The 17,315-nt window shown below is 37.2% G+C and overlaps 1 protein-coding gene across 2 annotated transcripts; it reads left to right on the forward strand.

The window, feature by feature from the left end:
- Positions 1–360: 360 nt before the first annotated feature.
- LOC103714980 (uncharacterized) lies at positions 361–17,220 on the forward strand. Of its 2 annotated transcripts, none has more exons than XM_008802471.5 (10): positions 361–971; positions 3,779–3,822; positions 4,315–4,426; positions 4,528–4,654; positions 6,851–7,554; positions 9,659–9,935; positions 10,006–10,285; positions 15,151–15,309; positions 16,066–16,545; positions 16,617–17,220. In XM_008802471.5, the coding sequence occupies exons 1-10, from the start codon at positions 776–778 to the stop codon at positions 16,893–16,895; spliced, it is 2,658 nt and encodes an 885-aa protein (XP_008800693.4). In that variant the 5' UTR covers positions 361–775; the 3' UTR covers positions 16,896–17,220. The 2 variants fall into 2 exon arrangements, with proteins under 2 accessions (XP_008800693.4, XP_038987496.2); XM_039131568.2 differs by having other exon boundaries at positions 630–971; positions 9,677–9,935.
- The last annotated feature ends 95 nt before the right edge of the window (positions 17,221–17,315 follow it).

The following is a 17,315-nucleotide window of genomic DNA, read 5'->3' on the forward strand; positions in this document are numbered from 1 at the left end:
GTGAAAACTATCTAATTTTTATAGGACTTGTTTGGTTCGCGAAAAAAGAAGAAAAAATATGGTCAACAGAAAAACAAAAAATACCTTTTATTTAGTTAGAATTTTCAAAGGAGAAAAATAAAAAAGTAGATTCACATGTAAATAAGATTTTCAACTTTTATGGAAAAGAAAAACTCATGAGATATAGAAAAGCATTTTTTATTAATGATATAGTAGATATTTTATATAATTTTTTCTAAAAAAAAATAGATGTGATATTTTAATTTTTTTAATATTCAGCTAAATATACAAAAATTATTATTTTTTAAATATTATATTTTATTATATATATATAGTTTTTTTTTTTTTCCCAACCAAATTGAGCCCTAGCTGATTTTTAGAACGTACATCCTGCTCGCGGCGAACACCTATAATGAATAACTACAAGTTCAGAGAATGGGCGGATGCGGCGCATCCTAATCGTCGCTATTTACTTGGGTGACAAATCTATGGATCACAATTTTAAGGCAATCGCACCTTGGTCCTTGGCAAAGGGAGCTCTCGCTGCTCGCCTAACCCAAAGGAAAAGATGACCACGGTATTATTATTTTAGAGTGAGGGTTATATATTGGGAGACAAAGAAGACGGGAGGGTTTTGGCCGCCTTCAGGGAGGAGAGACTTGAGAGATAACCCCCGATCTCTTCTTCTGGTGAGAAAAGGGAGAGCGCGAGAGTGAGAGAAGGGGAAAAGGGAGGGGACTTTGTCCTTTGGGGAGAGGGAGGGGAGGAAGGTAGGATGAGCGGTGGTGGTGGTGGTGCTGGAGGGGGGAGCAGGGGGAACGGGGCGGTGGCCGGCCCGATCCCGGCGATGTCGAGGAAGCTGGTGCAGTGCGTGAAGGAGATCGTGAACTGCCCGGAGTCGGAGATCTACTCCATGCTCAGGGAGTGTAACATGGACCCCAACGAGGCCGTCCACCGACTCCTCTCTCAAGGTGCCGCCTCCACCTCGTTCATTTTCTCTCATTTTTCCATTTTTTTATGTATATGTCCGTGCAACGACCGGGAATTGAGGGAATAGCGAGAAAAGTGGCATCTTGGAGGAGACGAAGCAGCCCTTTTAGGTTTTTTGGGCTGTTTTAGGTTTAGTTTGTTAGAAAAAGAGATAATGGGTAGAAAATCTTCCATGTTTGCTCTTTTCCTGCTTTGATCTAACAAAAGAAAAGAAAAAAAAATCCATTTTTGCTTTTGTAGATAGCTCTTACGAGGGTGGACTGCAATTTTTTTTTTCTTCCCTTGAGTTTTGTTGTTTCGATTTTTGTTAATACACTACGCTTTACTCTTTTCTCTGGTCTCGATTCCTTGAACATGTCTGTAGACCAATTAGTAGTACAAGAACTTCCAAGAAAGAGGGCATCTTTTTGGGGAAAAGGGCTGGTTTATTGGCCGGAATGAGATAAGGGGTGGGTGTCACTTTATGGTCGTCAATTTTGTGCTTCGATATAGTGAAAAATGCAGTTTCGTTGGTGGGTTTCAGTCCGTGGCATGTTTATTTTCTTGGAAGAGTCCTACTTGTGTGGACTGGGAGATTCTTTTTTCCTTCTTTGTTTTTTTAGTGTTTCTTTGTGGTTCCCACGACTAAGTTTAGTTAATGCCCCGCTTCTTATCTTGTTTGCTTATACTGATCAGGGAGGAAACATAAAAGAAAAGAAGATCCTTTGTTTTGTTTCAAACTTTGTAGAGTTGGGTCTTTTGTCGTATTTTTCTTTGATGGATGATTGGTTCTTATTGTTTGGCTATTTCAATAAATATGCTGGTGTTTAATTATATTTGCAGTTTATGTATAAGATTAAGTTTGGAGTTTATTGTTTTACAGAAGGTGCTTCCCTTTTTTGTCCCTGAGAAATCAGTGCTTTATTTTCCTTCCGTGCCTTCAATGTGCTACATGTAGTATGGCTTCACCTCTGCTATTCTTAATTGCATTAGTTTTCACCAAAACTAACTGCACTTAATGTTCCTGTGTGCCTGATATCATTGCCTTAGTCTATGCTGCATCTCTTTAACTGCCAAATACACTTATGTTTCTTTTGAGTCCAATCAATGTGCTTAAGCCTTTCAAGATATCATTCGAGGTTTTCTGTCTATCATTCATGACGAATTCTCAATCTTTGCGTACAAAATATAAGAAGGGATGTCATATAGACTACCAATGTTTAAAGTACAAAAAAGCTGGGAAAGCTTGTTTCTGGATACTTTGATTCATGTTTTTTTTCACTCTCTAGATCATTTTAATAAAGACTTTCATGCTTCATCAAAAATGATAATATTTCCTTTTGACTTCTAATTTAGATATTTATCCAACTCTTGCTCATCTTCATGATTTCCTCTCTTTTCTTTCCGATGACTTGCAAGAGGTGATGAAAAGTGATATTACAAAGGCCTTTTAGGAAGTAGCGTTATTAATCAGTGTTTTGCAATAACCTGAACAATACTTTCTTTCTTTTTGTTAGATTAGTTTTGCCTTGCAAGTGCTTAAATCTGAATTTTTCAAGTATCAGTGGTGTGTGAATGCCTCTGGTGATTTACTATGTTATGAGACCTTTGTGGAGGACTTAAATCATTTGTAAACGAAAGATGCATATAAGAAGGGCAGGCTAAATATAACGTCTGACATTGGTCGTGTGTTAGGTTTGTGGAAGATCTTATCTCTTGGAATGCTTTTTCTGATGTTTTTTGATTTTGGCTTAACGACACAAATTGCTTGAATGGGTCAGTTTTCTGTAAGCTAAATGAACATGTATAACAAAATTAAGATCCAAGAGTTTTTCAGTAAATATGTTTTTGTTGTTTGTCAAAAAGAACATTTATGTGAAATAAAAACTACTGGCTTATTGTCTTTTCCCCTCAAGATCTGGTTTTGACCACTTTTAACATTCAACTAATATGTAACTAGTCTGAAACTTCTATTATCTGATTTAGGTTTGACTGGCTTTAGATGTTTGGTCTGGACCAGTTTTCCCTTAGTGTCCGTTTATATTGTGAAAAAATTATGCACATATTTGAGAGTCCAAGGCTTTTTATACCGACTGTTATCCCCGGTCACACCGTACAAACCTGATAAGATACTGATACAGTATGGGGGCTCAATACATTACTGTACTGATATTGTCTTGCCTCTAGCTACGTACCATGTGTCGGTGCGGGGTGTATTGGTGTAACCTGTACCAGTAAAGTACCGGTATAGGGTCTAGCACAGAGACTGAAAACCCTACGAGACTCTATTTAAAACAAAATTCAATTTCCCATTGCTCTTTAGAACATGTAGGAAGTACTTACTGATTGTTTCATTCAATGTTTTTTTCTTCAGTTTGTGTTTATATTAGTAATGCAACTATTATTATTCAATTTTAATCATGATTTTCTTAATCACTTGCTTTCAAAGGATAATAAAATGTGCTTTTAAGTTGAAAAGGAAATGCTGATAACCACTTCATGCTTTTGGAGCTCTCGACATTTTCTTTTCTGTTAAGTTTGTTGTCTTTGGATTTAAAAATATTTAGTTGCATATGTGTTTTGTCTTTTTTCTCTGTTGGTTATTATCTAGTACAGCGCCTATTATTACGAGTTATTTGTTGATAACATAGTTCTGAAACTGATCAGATACATATATATTTTGATACATTATAAGCATCTTTGCTGCTGTTGCCAGCATTTTCTGTAGCATATAATTCAAGGCTATGTGCATACAGCTTTTCATGCTATTAGTAATTTATAATTAATTTAATGCTTGTTAATTGTGTAGATACTTTTCATGAGGTGAAGAGCAAACGTGACAAGAAAAAGGAGGTCAGTGTAACTATTATTTAATCATAGTTGCTGCAAATTATGCTCCAGTCATTAGGGATGATAGGCTATACTCTTTTATCTTTTATTTCTTTTTTTTAATTTTCAGTTCACAGTTCTGAACTTGGTTTGTAGTTTTGCATATATTATATGTTACACAACTATTCTTTGACAACAATGATTTTTTAATTTTATCAAGTTTTGTAAGTTGGCTTTGTAAATTCTATTTCACCATTTAATCTTTGTACCAGCTATATACTCCAGTATCTTTGTTATCAAATGTTGTTGCTTCAACAATTTATCCATACTAGTACAGCTATCACTATTAATTAGTTTTCTCTTGTTGTAATAGTTATTTCAGATGGCAATTGCTAACCTGATTTAAATTTTATATTCGAATGTTCTATCTATTAAAGCACAAGCGAATTTAGCATTTCTTGAATGCCTATATAATATTTTTTTTGGGTTTCCCACCTTTTGTCTTTTATTGTTTAGATCAAAGAACCTCCAGAATCCAGGTCTCGAGCAGTGAATAGTTCAGGCCGTGGAGCGAGGGGTGGTATTGACCGTATGGGACGTAATAGTTCGGCGCAATCCAGTTCAAGTGGTATGTGGATGTGTCATGTTGTTCTTCTTGTACACCAAAGACGTTATCTAACACTTGTAATTTTATATCTCTACCTTCTCTTTTTGGTTGCACTCTGTTAGATTATGGAGTTACTCGTGGCAAACCTGTAAACAAGAAAGAAAATGGAATTACTAGTCTTCCTACCTCATCAATCTTGGGATCTAGCATAGTTGCAAGTAATCCTAATCGAAGGTCAACAATTCCAAGGTCAGTATTTCCTAAACTTTATTGGATAGTATTTACTTGCTTCCAGACATCGAGAATTAAAATGTTCTACTTCTTGAACCAACTATATTTTTTGTTGGCGGACTATTGCCCTATCCTATTCAAGTTCCATGACCGTTAAACTTTTAATTGATGTCTAGTTACTTTCTAATTGCCTATTTGTGTTACTTAAACCTGCCATCTTATGGGGCATGTATACATCTTTACCTAAATGCTTTTATTTGCTATGTTTTGTGGATGCAATTTTATTTTCTTATTTGCCTATGTAAACCTCAATGCCATTCTTTTGAGCTTCTCTTAGTTTACATTTGGAGCAAATTGATAGATAAATAAAATGACATGGAATACAACTAAGATCTATCGTAACAACCCATATCAACCGTACCGTATCATATGGGTAAGGTATTAATTGCTGTATTGAGGTTTGGTTTGGTATATAAGTCGAACTGATCCCTACTAGTTCAAACCGAGCAAAATCACCTCTGTACCACCATGTACCGCCCCAAACCGGGATGTAGATTGTATTGTTCCAACCCGTACCACCCAGCTATCTCGGTATGTCGTGCATACCATACCCATCATACTGCACGGAACTGGTAATGTACTGGTGCAATACTCGATAATTAGATTGCAGACCTGGAATACAATATAATTCATCACAAAGTTCAAAAGCTTTGTTTTGATTTTGGCTAGGCATTTAAATGAATTTTAGTTTCAAAAGTTTTAGCTGTTTTGGAAGTTCATAACATCAGTCATGATAATTTTAGCTAAAAAAAGTTCCAAAGATAGCAAAATAGAGGAAATATCAGAAAATTGAATAAAAATCAACAAGATAAGAAAATAGAATTGGCATCATTTTAAGATATGCTATTTTTTTGTGAACTTCATATGTATCATTTTCAATGGTTTCATGCATGAGGTTTGAGCTTTAGGGTAACCAAATCTGTCAAAGAATTGACTTCTTTAAATTTCTTTGAACCCAATTTTTTTGCAAGACTTGCAAAGTTCATTCTTAGTTCTGACAAAATGTTTCTCAGAACTCATAGAAATGAAAAAAATGACTATAGAGCCACTGATATTGCCATGCATGAACTGGTGTCAGCTGAAACATCAAAACTGGTCAGGTTTTGGATTGGTTATGGTTGAAATCAGAACATCATGGTATTGGTTTCCGAGTTTGTTTGAAACGTTAAACCGTGATCTGTCCTACATACTCTAGCAAAAAGGTTATGCACACTTCAGACCAGACTTAAACCCAAAAATTTGTGTAAGTTTGTTGCTTTTGAACCAATGCTATTGACAATAGCATGTTTGGATGTCTATCATTTTATTTTATGTGATTTTTAAGTTACATAATGCCCCAGTGATTTAGCATGGTTTTCTATCTCTATGCAACTCTATTCTGAATTTTGACTTATGAGATATTCTATAGTTGTTAAAATCAGGTAATTTAGTGGTTGATGGTCTTATATGTTTGAGATATTCTGATGCTTGGAAACTTTAACAAAGATTCAGAGGAACACCATCTAAAAAATATGCAGTATGGTCTGAATTTGAAAGGCTATAATACTGCAATTCTAGTGTTTGAAGAATGATATTTAAACAAAAAACCTCCACATTAAGTGTTTGGTTCCATGTTAACACTGAAGTTTGTTGCCACTAATTGGAAGGGTATGTTTTGTACTACCTTAGATAAGTCAAAATGCTGAATTGTACATGCTACTTGGGTCCAACTTGGTCATCTTCATATTTGGTTACTCAAGCTGGTGAACATGGCCATTTCTGTTATCATAATAGAGAATTTAAGAGCAGATATTTCTATTCCACCACTATTTCATCGTGTCTAGGTCAGTTGAGCTTTTCTCAATTTTGCCTCAAGTGCCTTTTATGCAATTATACCTCCTCCTGCATTGCTGTAGTCTTGACTGGTAAGAAGATGAGTTTTGAACACGTGCTGTCAGGGGAGATTTCCAGCATGATGTTTACATTCAAAACTGATATATCTGATTATACATTACTCTCCATATTCAAAATCAAAATGATTTTTATTTATTTTTTTTACAGCTTTGACGGCTTATTTCTCTTGGCTTAGTAACATGTTGGTAATCAGTTCTGATGATCATTTAATGGAACTTTTACCTTTTTCTTTAATTAAATTTTCTTCCTTTTATGTTGCAGTGATTCTGCTTCAATGGAAAATACAATACAAGTAACAGGCTTATCTGAAGAAATGCCTACACCCTTGCAACCTTCATCTGGATTCCAACACAATTGGTTGGGGAAGCCAGGGCATGTTTCGATGGCTGATATTGTGAAGATGGGCAGACCTCAAGGCAAGCCTTGTAATGCACCTATTGTAGCCAGTGACAGGTCCTCCACAACACAAAATGCTGCCATGTCACACGTATCCCACCAAAGTGTTAAGCAATCCCCAACCACAGTTATGCCATCAGAGCCGGATCAGAAAGTACACTCTTCTCAGAATTTTTCACAGGTTACAGAGAATGCTCATGATATTGGCGTTGCTGATGGCCATCATACATCTCATGAGGATTGGTCTCTAGTTGATGAGCCGCCAGCAGGAAGCGGGTCAATTGTGCCAGAAACATCTGACACCTCAGCTGTTTATGCTGACCTATCAGCCTCTTCGACATTGCTTGTTGATGGAGTTCTGCATGTAAGTCCTCATCTAGATGAGATTGAAGTACTAAAGGGAAATGTTAGCAGCGGAGGTCTACCAGCAGAATCCATTAGATCGACAGCTGTCTCTGACAGGCATATACAACTGGATAATCCTGGAGAGAGTTCCCATTTGAATGATGGCTTATTGAAGAACATGAATTCCTACCAGACTCAAAGGCATGCATTTGAGCAACATGAAGGTACAATTGGATATTGAATTTCGGCTTTCTTCTTTTCCTTTTTATCATATACTATTGCTGTTATTAGTAGTGCACTGTTCGTCATATTTTCTGGGAGTGATTCTCGAATAATTGCAATTTTAATGAGGCAAAGTTACTTTCACGGGCATATGCTTTTAAATATAGTTGGTATATGCTTTTAATATAGTTCATGAAACAGATGATTGTCAATTTTGACATTTCATGGTAATAGTAGTAGGTGACATCTTTATGGACCTTAATTTGATATGAACCGAGTTTTCTTCCATGCAATCACAATTGTCAAGCAAAGTTAGTTTCATGCGGCACAAAATATTTTTGAGATTGATATGGAGGTCAAGTTCATTAAACATAAATAAATAAGATTAGTTATAAAATTATGCATATTAAATTCTAATAACTTTTTTCTCAGATAAACTTTTAAAGTATTCTAGACCAGCCTTTACATCAACCACAATCATTAACCACTCGTACGGGACCGGCTTTGTGGATCAAGATATGATTTACTGAGATTCAAATAACATCTAAAACCTTGTGCAGTAAATTTGTGCTGAATTCCTAGCCAGGGCAATATTGGACAATGACAGGCCTACCTTTCAAGCTAGATGCTTGCGGGTGTATATAAGATGCCCCATTCTGTTGGTTACACAGTTTAACCTCATGACATCGAGGAGCAATCTGCCAAGGTAACTCTAGTCTTAAATGGAGTCTAGATAGAAGGAAGAAGGAAGGTTTGGCATATCAGTTTGATGGGTGAGGCGCAAACTATAATCTGAAAAGCCAACTTGGACTATAATTCTTTATTAGGTGTAATAACGCACCAGACCAACACGTAGTAGTATACTGAAGCTCTGATCTTGAAAATTCCCCACTAATAACCTATTTTATTGGTGAAATCTTATTATTTTTTTCTTGAAGCATGGTTTATACTAGGAAAAAGGATAGCAAAGAGTTTCTTTAGTTGAGATTGCATATGTTTGAAGCAGAGGAATTCTGTAATCCATACCCCTCTGTTCCGCGACAATCTTAAAAGAACTTCTCGTCACATCTGGCAATGCAAACTTTGTTGGAAATTTGAAAGGATCTGTCCTACAAGGGTGATTTCTCAGCTATGTATTGGTTTGTAAAAATTTGCTTCTTGAATTCCACTTTGGTCCAAGCTTGTTTAATGCCTTGTGCTATTAAACTGTTGGTTGATACCTAGTGAACTATACTACAGTAACATGTTTGTAAAAGTTTGCCTCTTGAACTGCTTTTTGCCCAAGTCTGTTATATGCTTTCTGCTATTAAAGTGTTGATTGATACTGAAAAAACTGTATCACACTAGTGCAGAAGTGTCACAAAGTCTAGAAGTATCTCTTGAAGCATGGTTTATACTAGGAAAAAGTATAGCAAAGGGTTTCTTAGTTGAGATTGCATATGTTTGAAGCAGAGTAATCCATACATCCATAAATCTAACATCCCTATGATATAATTTGTTGCATATCTACCCCTCTGTTCCGCGACAATCTTAAAAGAACTTCTTGGCACATCTGGCAATGCAAAATTTGTTAGAAATTTGAAAGTATCTGTCCTACAAGGGTGATTTCTCAGCTATGTATTGGTTTGTAAAAGTTTGCTTCTTGAATTCCACTTTGGTCCAAGCTTGTTTAATGCCTTGTGCTATTAAACGGTTGGTTGATACCTAGTGAACTGTACTATAGTAACATGTTTGTAAAAGTTTGCCTCTTGAACTGCTTTTTGCCCAAGCTTGTTATATGCATTCTGCTATTAAAGTGTTGATTGATACCTTAAAAACTGTATCACACTAGTGCAGAAGTGTCACAAAGTCTAGAAGTATGTCTTCGGCAGAATTTTTTTGGAATCTTTTAGCATGTCTGAACCATTCAAAATTTTACCCTTCTCTTGGTTAGTTACATTTTGACACCATCATGAGTAGAAATATGCTTCATGTCATGTAAATATTATTTGCATTCGTGAGTGCACACAAGTTCTTCTTTGTTTTTAAAATGGGTTGGCTGGTCTATAATATTTAACCTGGTCATGGCATCTCCTTGCTGGTATCTTTCTCTTTTCCCTTTTACAGTTGAGGATGTCAGTGCAGAACTTTCATCAGCTGCTGCAGACCTACGGCAACTAGGTCTGCACACGGAGGAGCGAGGTGCAAAATCTGCTGAGGACAACCCTGCAGTAATTATTCCTGATCACCTGCAGGTTACAAATGCAGATTGCGCACATTTGAGCTTTGGTAGTTTTGGTTCTGGTGCGTTTTCTGGATCTTTTCCATCAAAGACCCTGAAAAGTAACTTGGAGGTGGCCCCAGTTGCAGAAACTGCTTCTTCAATCGATCAACCAGATGCTAGGTATTATTGGTGTTTTGTTATTTCTTGATACAAATTTTCAACGTATGACAATGCATACTTGTGATGACAGAAATGATGACTACTACAACAATGGGCAACTGATTTCTACATCAAATGAAGATGTAGCTGCTAAAACTGGCACAAACACAGGGAATCTTGATATGCCTTTAGCTTCACAACCTGAGGTCATCAGAAATGATACATTAGATGCCACACACGGGCTTCAATACAATTTTCCATCTGCCTCGGGTTATGCACTCTCAAGCACATCACAGCCAAATGAAGCAGCTTATACCTATCCACAAGGAAATACACAAATGCAGAATCTTTCCCCTTTCTCAAATCTAATGGTAAATCACTACTCCGCTCTTTGCTTTTTGGCCAAACCCAAAAAAGCTTCGATTTATTGTGTTTTACTTTTATGAAAAAATGTTAAATGTATCCAGTTTACATTATGTCTCCAACCTTGAATAGGTCATGTTGGTGTTTCTGACATGATAACTTTATTGAAACAATAATGTCGATAGAACTTCAGCAATGTAAGGTACAGGCTCGTGCCTGGTTTCTAAGTTCCTTACATGTAATTGTTTTGACTTGTTAGTTATTGTATAGTTTGTTTTATGGTCAATGTTGATGAAACTACAAAAGTTATGTTTAGAGATGCTACTTTTTTTTATCGTAAAGAAAATTATAGACAAGAATTCTAGGGTCTACTTTGCTATTGGTTCTTAACGAAGGAAAATATTTTGAAAGCTTAAGTGTCTTCACACACCTCCCTAGTATTCAAGTTTTCTGTCTTCCGTTTCCTTTTCCAGCTTGTCAACTCAAATCCAAGACCCTCTTCATATTGGAGATATCTTTGGCCAATGTTGCTTGTGTCCAATCCATCCATATACTTTTGCCTTCATCCTCTGATTCCTGGCTCCTAGAGCTGCTTTTACATTTCTGAGGCTATTCTTAATAGCTTTGCCACAAAATCACATGAACATCACCATCTTTGCTGGACTCTTCTTACAATGTTTAACCTGAAACCTCATTATCTTGTTAAACAAAATGATGTAGTATTACATGTAATGTTTTGACATCAAGAGTTGCTTTTTTGCACACCAGAGCATGAATTGTTTTCCTTATTAAGATTTCACCATGATCTAGTTCATTACCAATTCTACCAGAAAGCTGTAGTTTTGTTTTCAAGTTTGTATAAGACTTTAACGGGTTTTACATTTTGGAAAAATATATTATATGCAAAACGAGCTATTATATCTGTCCTCAAAAATCCATTAATTCACCTCTATTATATCTGTCCCTCTAGAAGATACAGAAGGAATAGCTGATTTTTAATGTTTTTGCCCAATTAAGTTCATCAATTGAGTGGGTATCATCCTTTGAGTTGCTTTGACATTGAAACAAGGGCAAGATCTCAATCATACATGTAAAGTCATCATTGTGTAGTTACAAAATATGGCATTTTCCTGTCTTGTATCAATTATTGGCATGCTCTGGCATGACAGGAAAGATATTCTAGTCCATGATAAGGTCAAAGGTACATGATGCATATGGGATTGTGTTCAATCCTAAGCCAGAGTATTTTTAAATGACCATGTTGTCATGATTTATCCATTCCAGTTTTTTTCTGAATGAATAGTATAAGCAGCCTTATGGGATTGTAGATAGAACAAAAAATAAAATTAGGTGCTTGCAATGAAATTATGACATCAATGTAGTATGTATTGAAGCAAAGCTTAAAAGAGCGTGAGAAGATAACTAAAGGCTCAAATGGAATAGCTAATTCTGATCATTATCAGACCTTATTTAAGGAAGTGACCAAAAATGCGAATTAGATTAACATCATGATTGAAAATCTTGAAGGGATTTTGGTCAACATATCTTCAGTTTATGAATCCAGTTGCTCGAGAATGTTTTTAGTTGACAACTATTTGCGTCCAAAGGTTTCTGGAGATCCTAATTTTTGCTTCCCTTTCTATGCTGTGTGGTTTGTGGCTGCTGAGTACAAGTCCTCACCTTCAACTTTCTGAGAATACAATCATTGCACATTTCGATGTAGTTGATTCAGATGTAACTTGTACAGTTGGCATGATGGTGATGCTAGATGATTAGTTGCATGTGCTGTTGTCTTTTGAATTTTCTGGTTTGGGGTTTGTCTCGAGATACCCAAATAATTTTAAGCATTCGTCCATTGGATGCTGTAATTAATGTCTGGGCATGCTTATATTTGAGCAATTTCATCGATGCTGAAAGTGTCGGTTGTTCTTTTTATGCTATAAATTCCTCCAAGAACAAGATGATAATTTCCATGCCCAAGTAAAATTGTCAAAGTCCTTCAAAATTCTATAGCATATGTTGCTGTTAAACCATAAATTGTTTATCTGTTTTTATACATAGGATCCCATGGTTTTATGCCTGTCTACATATCTTCCAGGATCATGATATCAATGCGTGCTATTTTGGGGTTTCATATTCAGGATCTTCAGGATCAGTTTCTGGGTTTACAACAGTGCATGTGAACTTGATAGTGATCTCGTGGTTCAAGGGTTGCCCCTTCAAAGTGGGAGATGGATAAATCTGTCCTGTTTGATTGGATATGTTCTTTAGTTTTCTGGTGGGATCAGTGTCTCTTTTCTGAGAGAGTATCCTCGATGGTGGAGAGATATGGTAGTCATCTTTTTGGTAGTGATAACAGAAGTTGCTCCCCACAGTTCTGAATTATGTTAATGCCTCTAGGGTCATGAGAAAATTCATTATGTATAACAATGGTCTCTCTCAGATGGAGACGTGCTTGCTGTCAAATTTGAGCAATGTGTTTGATGCTTTCTTGTCTGGAAAATTTCTCCTTGGAATTCTGCAGATCACTGGGTGACATAGTTAGGGAGGAAGAAAATTTGTTGTAGCTGGTGAGGAAGTTTGAGCATTTAAGCAAGGACGCTAAAGATATTAGGAAAGGATTAGGAGGCTTGTCACATATAACATTGGATAGTGCTATACAAAATCATCCACTGGACCTAACTACATAAAAATCTTCACTAATATTGGATGAAAAACAACAAATACCTCAAGTGATATGCTACTGGCATTTCTTAGCCAGAACTTAATAACTTGAAGCAACTGGAGGAAGTAACTTCCTCCAAATATGTTGGTGTCCATCTTTCTAAAGCAGTATGAAGATTGACAAGTAAAAATGTTTCAATTGATGTTTGTTTTTATCCCCACTTTAGTTACGCATCTCTACAATAACAGGTTGCTATCACTGACTCTTGTTGATCAAATAGGGGTTCAGATAGTTAGATATAGACAACCTGGTAGCCAGGCCTGAATGTTGATAATCATTTTTTTAATCCTAAAACTAGAACAGATTAGCTTATTTGCAAGAGTCTTGGACATGGTCATCTGATAAATGATTTGGTAATATTTTACGTGCATGAATGTATAAGTATGCATAATATACAAAGTTCATAATAAGGTTCGCCGTGCCGACGTACCGGTGGGCGCCGGTACCAGTTCGGACAGGTACCGAATCGGTACCACTGGTTTGGCTTGGTTCACGCATCGAAAAGCCCCAAAAAAATTTAGAACCGGTAAGCCGGTATGGTAGGCCGGTTTGGGCCCGTACTGACTGGTACGGGCCGATGCCGGTTTTTAACACCGAACCGGACCGATAGAGCCGGTACAGGCTGAATCGGCCGGTATATTATAATAAAGGGCCATCCATGATCATTGCTTCCTACCTGGCGCAAACTACTTAAAATCATTATGAATAGAATGCAGTTATGCACATTCTGATTTTTAATTAGTAGTTTCATCATTATTAGGATGTTGAGTGACAAAAAAGGTATTGAAGGGGAAAATACAAAAGTTTATAATCCATTGTAGTGCCTTTGAGAATCTGATTGTGGTCTGAACCGACCTGATAAGGAAAACCCAACCCAAACCAGGTTATCTTATTGAAGTTTGGTTTGTTTCTTGCTGCATCCTACGTGAATCCAACCCATTTGCATTTCTAGCAATCAATCCCATGTTTTGTATTGAATTCGTTGTCCAGCAACGGTCCAATATTTTTGCAGTTTTGGTAAGAGTAATCAGGTCATGGGAAATGCTTGTGGAAGACAACTTCAACTTATGCCCCTTCTTGGGCAAGCGGTGCTTGTGAAGGATGTTTATGGAGTAAATTACACATAATGCTGTATTAAATTTATACTTCTGCGATGGCCAATACTTGCCAATTTCATTTTGTGGACCAGTTAGATTTTAGGTTGTTGTAGTAGTTAGGCAGAGATGGGACAGTAGGACATTTTAATGGTGAATATCATAACCTTCAATATAGATTTTTCTGAAGTGTATTTTAGTAAATGTTAATAAAAAGAAATAATATTAACTTTTAATAATACTGATTACACATATCAAGTTAATATCAATTTTTTATGAAATATTCATAAATTATTGAGGAAATAAAAATTTTAATGTTCTGTTTTTTTGGTAATGCGGCACAGTTGCACTGCCCTTACATAGATACAGCCACTAGCATCAGAAAATTCATTGTCACGCAATGGGAGAGGCACCAACGACGCCGAGTCCCAAATCACCGAGCCAGAGAGCGTTCTTCAAATGCAGCAGTTTGCTGTTGCTTGACCTTGAACAGGACTTAACCTAGAATATTTATCATGCAATAGCGTAATGGGAACTCTTTATCTAGTATGATATAATGTAAAGAATACCGTTCTACATGAAATCTAACGGGTATTGCCAAGAAGTGTTGGTCCAACTGGTTGGGTTAAGTTTTAAATTTCTTTGCTATTTGACCTCTGACTGTTATGATCATCATTCTCAATATTATCTTTTTGAAAATTAAAATTTCATATACCTGAACTCTCATATAGTTGGTGACTATCAGATTTTATTTCATTGTTCTTGTGACAAGCTTCTGAATGACTCTAACAAAGAACGTATAAAGACAGTCGTATGAGAAAATAAGATCTGCGGCATGGTGAGTTGTGTTAATAAAGTATCAATGCTGAGTGGTCATGATGTATAATTTCATGCTTTGTTCATATTGAGATTGTATATTTTAAAAAATATTTTTTATTCCTTTAAATGTATTTTGTCGTTCAATGATTGCTGTTTTATAGTTGGTCTCCTTCCTTGTGCAAGATTTAGGTTTCTATGTCAGATCTAACATTTGAAATTGTATAATCCTCTGCAGCAACCTAATTCTCTACCCAGCAGTTTATTGGCAGCAACTGTTCCGCCTCTCCGAGATTTTGACCTTCCCTTCTCACCCTTACTCACCACGCAGTCAATGCCTGCAAAATATAATACAGCAGTGGCTTCTATTAGTGGGCCAACCATTTCCATGCCCGAGGTATTCATCAACATTTTGAACTAGTTAAATTTTAAGGACTTGGTAGCTGGGCTTATGACGTGCTTTGTTTTTGTTCTTGCCACTTGGTTTATTTAAAAGATGCGCATACACCTTCCAACAATGGCAGCTGATTGTCTACTGCCCCATGATGCCTTCATGTTCTTCAAATGTAATTCACTACTGGAGGCATTTAAGATTAGGTCACTAACAATCTTTGGTAAGAAGCTGACTAGCTTGGCTCAGGCTCTTAAGAGTTGTCTTCACTGAACTCAGTTCACAGTTTTATTTTCAGTTCAAGCTTCTTCACTTGCACTGGCTTGATAGTGGGCATATGCTCTTATAAATTAAGCCAACAAATGAATCTGTCATGACATTTAACCCTGCCTCAACCCCTGAGCTTAAAATCTTAAGCTTATGCACGACGCAGAAGGCAAGCACTTGAGGGAGTTGAGCTGGCTTTGCTCATGCTCATGCAATCTGGAACTGTCTTGATTATCTGGGTTTGTGTTAAAATTCTGTGGCCTTGACAAAGAGCAATGGAGGCATCAAGCCATCAATTAATTAGCCTGGACTGAGTTAGCATGATCAGATGGCTCATCATGCTGGAATTATAAATTGCACTTGCTGTCTTTTCCTCCCTTAGCATCAGAGCCGTTAGTCCCCAGTTCCAAAATCAGTAGCTTCATTAATGATTAAGCTATCCCATGATAATTTTAGTTACGTTTCATTGTCCTGACTTCTGCTTACCTTGTGCAGGCTGGGAAGCAGGGCATTTTCTCCAACCCCCAGACATCTCCAGAAAGCACCACCATTTCTACGGGTCCTGCTCTCCCTCAACATCTACCTGTCCACCATTACACTCAACCAGCTCTTCCTTCAAGCCACTTTGCCAACATGATCAGCTTCCCTTTTCTGCCTCAGAGCTATACTTACTTGCCTTCTGCTGCCTTCCAACAACCGTACACAGGCAATGGTCCCTTCCATCAATCTCCAGCTACAATACCGAGTGCAGGCATTAAGTATACGCTACCGCAATACAAAAGCAGCGTTTCTGTAACCAGTCTACCCCAGTCTGCTGCTGTAGCCTCTGCTTATGGAGGCTTTGGAAGCTCAGCTAACATTCCTGGAAGCTTCACCCTTAATCCTACCACTGTCTCTGCCAGCACAACCATCGGCCTCGAGGAAGCTTTAAGCTCGCAGTACAAAGAAGCAAATCATTACATGCCTCTTCAGCAGGTAATAATATTAGCCGTGAATTTTAAAGCATTCAGTAGCGAAGCCTTCTTTTGACTGTTAGTTCTTGGCAGGCTGATAACACTGCCATGTGGGTTCATGGAGCTGGTTCGAGAACAATGTCAGCTCTTCCAGCCAGCACTTTCTACAGCTTTCAGGGGCAGAATCAGCATAGCGGCTTTCGACAGGGTCAGCAGCCTTCGCAATTTGGACCTCCGGGATACCCAAATTTCTATCCTTCGCAGGCAGGAGTCCCCCAAGAACTTCAGCAAAATCCGAGCGAAGGAAATCTGAACGTCTCCCAGGCCGCACCATCGCAGGCATCGCACCAGATGTGGCAGCACAGTTACTGAGCGATTGCTCATGTCTCTCAGTCTTTCGGTGTGTGGAAGAGATACCTTGATGGGGCCTGTATACAGTTTGATCACATGTAATTCATGTCGAGCATTTGGGTCTGATCAACTGCACGTAGCAGCAGCCAAGAATCACCCAATTGGCTGCTGTCTGAGGCCTTGAGAGGTCCAATGTAATTTAGGGGTTGAGTGTGTTTTTATCTTATAGCCACGTGAGACTTATTTGAGCTGTGTTCTTTTCATTTATTCTGATAAAGAGCATTATCTGCAGACTTCTTTCATGTAACAGTGAACTCGATTTATCTAACAGGAGAGACTTCTCTAATTCGCTGGGAATCTAAGGACCCTTTTAGTTTTATTTCTTATTTTTTATTTTTAGAAACAAGATGGGAAATAATTGTTAAAAAAATATATTAGGTA

The sequence above is a fragment of the Phoenix dactylifera genome, chromosome 9 (assembly GCF_051530095.1).
Source record: "Phoenix dactylifera cultivar Ajwa chromosome 9, Ajwa_hap1_PhDact_Kaust_v1.1, whole genome shotgun sequence".
NCBI classification, from domain to species: Eukaryota; Viridiplantae; Streptophyta; class Magnoliopsida; order Arecales; family Arecaceae; genus Phoenix; species Phoenix dactylifera.